Source organism: Priapulus caudatus, unplaced genomic scaffold, assembly GCF_000485595.1.
Source record: "Priapulus caudatus unplaced genomic scaffold, Priapulus_caudatus-5.0.1 Scaffold917, whole genome shotgun sequence".
Lineage (NCBI taxonomy): Eukaryota > Metazoa > Priapulida > Priapulimorpha > Priapulimorphida > Priapulidae > Priapulus > Priapulus caudatus.
The window spans coordinates 36383-45280 of record NW_014577978.1 but is presented as its reverse complement, the minus strand read 5'-3'; the positions used below and the strand labels follow the sequence as shown (position 1 = coordinate 45280).

At 44.4% G+C, this 8898-nt stretch overlaps 1 protein-coding gene across 3 annotated transcripts in view; it reads left to right on the top strand.

Annotated features, from left to right (window-relative positions):
- LOC106814386 (nuclear cap-binding protein subunit 1-like) overlaps window positions 1–4356 on the top strand; it is a 10728-nt gene extending 6372 nt beyond the window's left edge. For 2 of the 3 annotated variants that reach the window (XM_014818696.1, XM_014818695.1), the window contains exon 2: window positions 1836–4356. In XM_014818696.1, the coding sequence (XP_014674182.1) occupies window positions 1859–4222 (2364 nt within the window). In that variant the 5' untranslated portion in view covers window positions 1836–1858 and the 3' untranslated portion in view covers window positions 4223–4356. Of the gene's footprint in view, window positions 1–33; window positions 55–1835 lie in introns of those variants that run through there. The other variant, XM_014818697.1, reaches the window with a different exon arrangement.
- The last annotated feature ends 4542 nt before the right edge of the window (window positions 4357–8898 follow it).

Sequence of the window (8898 nt, the reverse complement as noted above, 5' to 3'; positions counted from 1 at the left end):
TTTATGGCATTATTGAAAGGACCATGAAATCTACTTTCTGCTGACATGCGAAGAGTAAGTGTCAGATAACCTTTTGACCTTCACCATTTTTATGGCTTTAGGCCTAAAAAAAAGATGTTTTCGAGAACCCGACCCTACCTAGCAAATAGGGGTCGACCCTATTTTTTTCCATTTTCAAAAAAAAATAAGTTTATCAAAAAAATAAAAAAATCTGATATGTCAATATGTGATATTATGTCAATAAAAAACAAAACAAAAAACAAGCAAACATTTTCAGTTAGATGCAATGTATATCGACGTATTTTGACCCAACAATCACAACCCAGTTGTCTACGCAGCTCGAACAGCGTCGATCTCTTATCGGCGATATTGTTGATGTCCTTGTTCATTGCAGTACAGGTGAAACTCGATTTATGCAAGCGGCAGGACCACTGGCATTCTGTATACAATGTCATAGGAACAGCGTTGTCCATTATATACTACTGGTAGTGAAACGCTGGTAGTAATACGTCCGAAAAATTGCACACATCGATCGGCTTATTTAAAAAAAAAAAATCCTTACCTACCCTACCTAATTTTTTCAAGACCGTTCTCGGAAACACATCATTTATTTTTTTAGGCCTTATTGAAAGGGCCATGAAATGTACTTTCCGCTGACATGCGAAGAGTAAGTGTCGGATAACCTTTTGACCCTCAAGAGGAGGGTTAAACATTGATTTGTTGACTGTTAACAAAGGACTGAACTGCTTTTGCTATTATTAGAGCCCATACCTATGTGAATGTGAGGCTACAGTTGCACAGTTTAATTGCAAAGGCAAATGTTTGTTGAACAAGGTTTACGCTCCTTAAATCATATTATTTTCTATAGCACCCTGAAGGCTGAATAAGTGAATGCTCACGTGGGTAGGCAAAAACACGGGGCAGCCCATGGCTGGCACGCTTCTAATCATAATTGTTGCCTGCCAACCTGCAATGCACATGTGTCTGCAATGCATAGAGAATAGGTGGGTGCGAAAGTGTAGCTGATCGAATTGGCTACGAAAGTCAGTCAAGAATGTATAAGAAGTCTTGCTATGCACAAATGAATTTATCAGCAGAACACCAGACACCAGATGAGCCCTGTCGCACTGCGGCACTTGTTATTGAACCGTTTCAAGTGTCTGTGGTTTAGTGTATCTGTAGACTGGACTGTAAGAGATGGAAAGATTAAGTATCGGTCTGTCGCTATTGTCCCTGTGCTGCTAGTCATTTTTCAGTGTCCCGGCAGTACATTTATCTATTAAAACACTTCCTAGCTACCTAAATTGTTTTTTCATCGCAATTCCAGAGTACTGAAAAGTTGGATTTTTTAAACCTGTTCATTTTAGTTCATTAACCATTCAACAGCAACTCATTAAATGAATCAGTCGATTCACCAATTTCGTACTAAAACTTTGTTTGGTGCATACACTACTGCCTGGTTGCGCAGTTAATTTTGGGATTGAATCGGCAACACTTCCTCTACCACTGCAGGGTTCTCCAAGAGCACTTATAGCCTTGCGGCCCGCCAAGCTATCGTCGAGCCCCGCCATCCTAAAATGCACTCGCCACTCTAAATATCATAGCCGCCATGCTAAAACTAGGATCGTAAAGGCAGCCTCGCCATGCTATAATGAAAAAGCTTCGAGAACCCTGCACTACCAGGGGAATAGTAAATTAAATGATGTTATGCTGCATACTATGGCCAGGTAACATGTTTGCATGATTACATTTTGTTTAAATGTTTTACAAATTGGTACTGTTTTAGAGGGGGCACAATCATATAAAACCATAACACTTGTGTTTCATTATTCCAGAGCTTGTTCAAAATCCACTCAAGATGTCGAGGCGTCGTCACAGCAGTGATGAGGAGGAGGTTGATCGCAAGCAACCCAAGCGAGCAAAAATATCGGAGCCAACCGAAATCGAAGACCGTCTGGAGTCTCTTATAACTAGAGTTGGTGAGAAGAGTACATCTTCATTGGAGAGTAATCTGGAAGGTCTTGCTGGAGTGCTAGAAGCTGACCTATCTAATTACAGACAAAAGATAATGAAAATCCTATGTCATTGCGCAATTAAGATGCCAGAGAAAACGACGGTGTATACCACACTTGTCGGGTTGCTGAATGCACGCAACTACAACTGTGGTGGTGAGATCGTGGAGCTACTTGCACGAAACCTGAAGGATGCACTCAAACGCTGCGTGTTTGAGAATGCCAGAACGCTCGTACGTTTTCTCGCCGACCTCGTGAACTGCCATGTCATAGCGGCTGGCTCTTTACTTCAGATGCTCGACGATTTTGTTGATGTGACTCTAGAGGATTCGATCCCACAGGTGCGATCTGATTGGTATGTGTATGCTGTGCTTTCCGTCTTGCCTTGGGTTGGTAGAGAACTTCACGAGAAGAAGGAACCGGAGTTAGAGCGACTGCTGTCCACCATCGACAACTACATGAATAAGAGGCAGAAGGTTCACGTTCCAGCGCTGCGTGTGTGGTCGTCTGACTACCCTCATCCTCAGGAGGAATACTTGGACTGCTTGTGGGCACAGATTAAGAAGCTGAAGATGGATCGCTGGCAGGAGCGGACGATCGCGCGGCCGTACTTGGCGTTTGACAGCATTCTGTGCGAAGCCCTTCAGCACAACGTGCCGCAGGTCATCCCGCCGCCACATGGCGAGACGTGCCGCTACCCGTACCCGAGCGTCGTGTTCCGCATGTTTGATTACACGGACGTCGCCGACGGGCCGCCGCTGCCCGGCGCGCACGCGATCGAACGCTTTCTCATCGAGGAGAACCTGCACCGCATCGTCCGCACCAACTGCCAAGAGCGGAAGGACTGCGCCGCCGCGCTCGTCAGCTTCCCGGATCCCAAGAGCAAGATCCCGCTTAATTACATGATTGTCGAGGTGATGCTCGCTGAGATGTTCACGTTGCCGCAGCCACCGAGCATCGACATCTTCTACGGGTCGGCGTTCATCGAGCTGTGCAAGCTGGCGCCGAGCACGTTCCCGCAGGTGCTCGCGCAGGCCGTCGAGATCCTCTTTGAGCGGCTCGACACGATGAACATGTCATGTGCCGACCGCTTCTGCTCGTGGTTTGCCTACCACCTCAGCAACTTCCAGTTCCGCTGGAGCTGGGACGAGTGGATCCCCTGCCTCGGCGTCGACGCCGAGCTGCCGAAGCCAAAGTTCATCGGGGAGACGCTGATCCGATGCATGCGGCTCTCCTACCACCACAGGGTGCGCGAGATCGTGCCGGAGAGCTACCATCCGCTGGTGCCTGTGAAACCCGAGCCGGTGTACAAGTACGAGCAGAACGGTGCCAGCGTTCACAAGGGCGTGATGACCGCCCAGCAGCTGATGGCGGCCATCAAGGCGAAGTGTACGCCGGAAGAAGCTCTGGCGATCCTAAAGACGGTGCCGACACCGATGGACGAGGATGACGCCGCGTACAACCCGGTGAAGATCGACGTGTTCGTGACGACGCTGCTCTTCCTCGGCAGCAAGTCGTTCAGCCACGCGTTTGCCGGCATCGCCAAGTTTCATTACATCTTCAAGGCGCTCGCCGAGGTGGAGGATGCGCAAATCGCGATCCTGCGCAGCATGTACGACGTCTGGCGCAACCATCAGCAGATGATGGTCGTGCTCGTCGACAAGTTCCTGAAGACGCAGATCGTCGAGTGCTCGGCCGTTGCAAACTGGCTCTTCGCGAAGGACATGGCGCCCGACTTAACCAAGTTCTACGTGTGGGAGATCATGCACTCGTCGATCCGACGCATGACGAAGCAGGTGCAGAAGCTGCAGCAGGAGCTCGAGGACGCGCACGAGAAGATCGAGGCAGCGGCGCGCAACAAGGAGGCCGGCCTCGAGGCGGACGACGACGAGACGCCGACGGACGAGATGCTGGAGCGCATGGAGGAGCGACTGGAGACTCTGCAGAGCCAGCAGAAGAATCTCTTCCTCATCGTCTTCCAGCGCTTCATCATCATCCTCACGGAGCATCTCGTCAAGTGCGAGGCGTCCGGGCACGACTACAACACGCCATGGTACCGCTACTGCACGGGCCGTCTGCTCGAAGTGTTCCTCATGCATCACGACCAGGTGTTCAAGTACATCAGCACTCTCGAGTCGCTGCTGTTCACCAGCGACATCGACCTGCACATACTGGAGGTGTTCCAGCAGTTCTGTTCCCTGCGGTCGTGATGCGAGTAATCGTACAAGAGCCACGTTGATCGCCTCGCTCTCGCTGCATCGTCCGGACCAGGGTAAAAAATACATGGGAGCGATGAGCGATTCGCTCTTCAAACCTCCGAAATCGCTCCCATGAGGCTCAAAGTAGCTCCCGTAAAATTTTGACGAGAGCTATTTTTCCACAGACTTGAAAAAGAGCTCCCGTGAAAAAAAAAGAAATTTTTCCCCTGGTCCGGACGGGGTGTTGCCATGCAGAAACTGTTGACAGTGATGTATATTGATACCCGCTTTCTGTAGTCATGAGAAGCGAAATGGTGTCGTCCAGAAATTGTGTCCATGATAATGTGTCAATTGTCTCGCTGTCTCTGCCTTGTCAGGAGATCGGTAGTGCCGTGCAGGAACTCTCGCCTCTGATACGTTGGTGAATATTGTACCCGGCATGACACGTTGTGCAGAACTTTCCCCGTGAACTGCAGGGTTACATCCCTGATTGATCAGTGACTTATTTACAGCAAACAGAATAAGTAAGCCACTACACTACAGTGTCTCAGTGTTAATTCGTAAGTGTGTAAGATCATTGTGAAGCAGTCTGCAACATTTTTACAATGCTTATGTAAACTATATATTCTGGAGCATCGATTCTTGGTTTTTCATATATTTCCAGTTTTTTTTTATAATTGTTGACTACACTTGGGAGCATCTTCAAGCTATGATAATACAGATGTGCATGCGTGCGTGCATGTGAACGCGTGTGCGTATTTTTTACAAACGGTTTGGTGATAAGTTAACTTTTGTTACGTCAATATTTGATTGGCTATGATACGTGGAAACAGATTGAATTAACCTAAATCTAATTTTAATTTTTCAAACATTAATATTCAGATTGAAAGAATGTTACAACTGCAACCACTCGTCAAATACTTGAAGCTTGTAATAAAGTTATCCTATATGTATTACAATATTGCATATACACAAAGTATTACGTGTGGGTATACCTATTTGTAAATTTTAGTTGATTCATCTCTGTAACCATTAAATTGCCAATTTCAATGTTAAAACATTCAAATAGCTATTTCCCTCCCCTTCTTGTTAGAAATGATAATGTAGTCAATGTAGTAGTGTGACAGAATTGACTATCTTATGTAAGTTTTCCTTTACACTGTCTAAATTGGACAGTTGTAAGACAATTCATCTTAATCATCTTTTATTTCATGAATGGCATTGTCTGTTTGTAATTTTTTATAATTTCACTCGTCAGCTCTGAAGACATTTCTGTCAAAAATGTTGTTTTCGTGAATGTCTATAGTAAAGTGCTCTATTAAAGCGATAGTTTTCTTTATAACATGGTTGTTCTAGTGGTTTAATTTCATACCATATTGGTATGTAGAATTTTGGTGTATGATTCTGTTAGTGAATGTGTAATCAGAAAAGTGTATTTTTCTAACAGTGATTGAAATGAACTCGGATTTTTAAATTGTACATAACTATCAGAGCATATAATTCATGTTGATTTATATGCTCTGGCTGTATCTAGATCCTTGGATATCAGGTGTGACATCTATCACTGAGATTATTAGACCCCGTACAGACTACGAATTTTAGCGTGGGCTAACTAGGAGCGTACAGACTGCATATTTGACCCTACTTGAAATGAGTCGTCAGTTCTCCCACTGCTCAGTTCCCTGCTCGGCACGTCACCCCGCAGACAGCGAGGTACAGCGAACGTACAATTACGTGACCTAAATAAGGCTATGCGCATGCGCATTGCGAAACTTAGCGCGCACTAGGCACCGGACTGCATACAGACACAGCTTAGAGCGGGATAACTTGGTGCTCACTAAGTTAGCTGTGTTTTGTAAGGACGTAACGTCTAACTTGGAGCGAGATAGCGTGTACACACTGCAATATTTAAACGCTCGCTAGTTTAGTACCATATCAAATTTGTAGTCTGTACGGGGTATTAGTTTATCACATTTGCAAAAATGAGGACCGGGTTTTCAAACTATTTTTGTGAAATTATTAGCCGGTAGTTGGCGCTGGGGTCGATGTTGTCGTTCACTTGTCAAAATCATAACCAGCGTTATGGTCGTGTAAACTCTTGAGGTTTGCTATTTTTGCATGTATCGCGATCAGTCTTTTCCTATGACAGGCTATGTACATTCATTTGTTAAAGTTGTTTATGCATCCGTATTTTACATTGTTAATCTTTTTTCGGTCTATCGGACCTTCGGTCTATAGGGCTGCCCCTGTGGAATTTGGCGGGTTTAGTGCATGGGCACTTGGAAATGGAACATTTCAATAATAAAATCGTGTTAAATAAACACGAAATGTATTTACTACTAAAGTGGCAATGTTTATATTTTCTATAGACTAGAAATTCCACGTAAATACTCTTCAAATGCTATTGCAACGTCACAATCTCTCGACGCACGCTCGCTGTGCACAAGCAACAGAAATATAGAGCAGGTGGAGTGAGCGTCAAACTCGCATAACCATGACAACGCTCTTCGTTTCACACCATCACAGCAAAAACACAAACAGCTGCCTATCTTCTGGTATCTCAAACTGCATGCAGTGCCCCTTCGTACACTCTAGCTCTAGTACTATAGCCCGCTTACATTGACTGCCGCTGGCAGCGAATGTCCCTGCTGCCAGCGGCAGTCAATGTAAGCGGGCTATAGTACTAGAGCTACGTACACTCAGGATACCACTGCCACAATGCTAGCACTATTTAAAGTGGGCGGAGCTCCGGGGAAATCCAGCGAATGGAGATTCGTAAACAACGTATGATTTGAAAGAGGTAACTGGGAGCACAATCCGCGAACTATTTCGTATCACTATTTTATCAAATTTTTCATGAAAATTCAAATAACGGTCGGATTTTTAATATCTTTGCAACCTTTATTAGTCCAAATCTCATTACATAGGATACGAGAAACGTGGCTGCTGTAAAACTTGTAGTAAAAAAGCGTTACAAATTGTAACGGAAATCTACTTGTGGCAGTGGTGAATTGAGCGAGAGCGAGAGCGCCATCTGGCGTGGCGTTTGCTGGTATATATGCGTAGCCGAATGTTTACTTGTTCGAATTATAACTTGCATTTTGATACTCCACAATTTTTACCAGAGAAATCTGGTAAATTCTTGAACAAAACTTCCACTCCATGTCAATGTAAATGGGAGCAACTGCTTGTTTATGCACCATTCAATTGAAACTCCGGCCCCTGGGAAAAGGCAGGGAATTTAAACACTTGCTTAATGTTAAAAACAGCAATTTTCCAGCCCATAAGGGGCAGGTAGTCTGGTAAAACCCCTTCTAACCGGGGATCATTTCTCAGTCTCCAAACAAAACTATATTCTGGTTCGTAAAGTCCAGAGTAGAGTAGTTTTGGATTTTCATATAATAAACGGGCAGTTGCTCCCATTTACATTGCTGTTGAGTGGGAGTTTTCCTCAAAAATCTGCCAGATACCTTAGGTTGTACCAAATGCCAAGGGTGATAATCCAACCAAGTGAACATGGAGCTACACATAGATACCAAAATGGAGGTAGTTGGTTGTGTATTTGTGCTGTGATGGTCAGGTGTGAAACGAAACGAGCGTTGTGCGAATTTGGCCCTTACGCTTTCCCACCTGTTATATATTTCTGTTGTTTGTGAACAGCGGCATGTGTGCCGTGAGATTGCATGTTGCAAAAGAGCATTTGAACAGCATTTACAGGAAAATATTAGTAATAATGGGTGAAAGAGAGTAGAGAAACATTAGGACTTTAGTAGTAAAATACCAGGACCCGGTTCCACAGTCGTGGATTAACTCTTAACTCTGAGTTAAATTCCTTAACTCCTTAACTCCTTAACTCCTTAACTCCTTAAATTCCTTAACTCGGAGTTAAAAGTTAACTCGGAGTTAAATTCCGTTTCACAGTCGTGGATTAACTTTAACTCTGAGTTAAATATGCCTAACTCAGAGTTTAAATTTAACTCTGGTTCGAACCTGGATTAAACTCTTAACTCAGGGTTAAAAATCAAGTTACATTCGATCTATGATTCGATTTAGTTATAGATAGTCTTCGGTATAATCCTTTAGACTAGTTTCTACGAGGTTAGTTTAGCTCTAGGGTACTAGTACTACAGCTAATTAGTTTATCTAGTACTGCCCCGTGTCCGATCCCCCGCTGCCGCTGGAACATAGGTGTTTGTTTACGTTTGGTGTACATTGGTCGGCCATTGATGGCGTACCGATGCTGATCCAAGCATCCGTACTTCTACCATGTTCGTGCGTCTATCGTCTATGCGTCTATCATGCGTCGTATCGTGTTCATCTGTTCTAACTACGTGGAATTATGGGATACTAACTCTGAGTTAAAACATTTAACTCTGAGTTACTTAACTCAGGATTTAATTCATGTTTATGAAACCCAAATTTAACTCGGAGTTACTTAACTCAGGATTTAATTCATGTTTATGAAACCCAAATTTAACTCGGAGTTTACTAACTCAGAGTTAGTGAGTTTAACTCAGAGTTAGTCTTAACTCAGAGTTAAAGTTAATCCACGACTGTGGAACCGGGTCCAGTAGTACAAGTCTGGTACACTTTGTGTATACATATATGTACCTCGGGTACATATCAGTATAGAACCTGATACAACAACGACGCCTTCAGCAGCATTAAGATCACCTAGAACTATGATG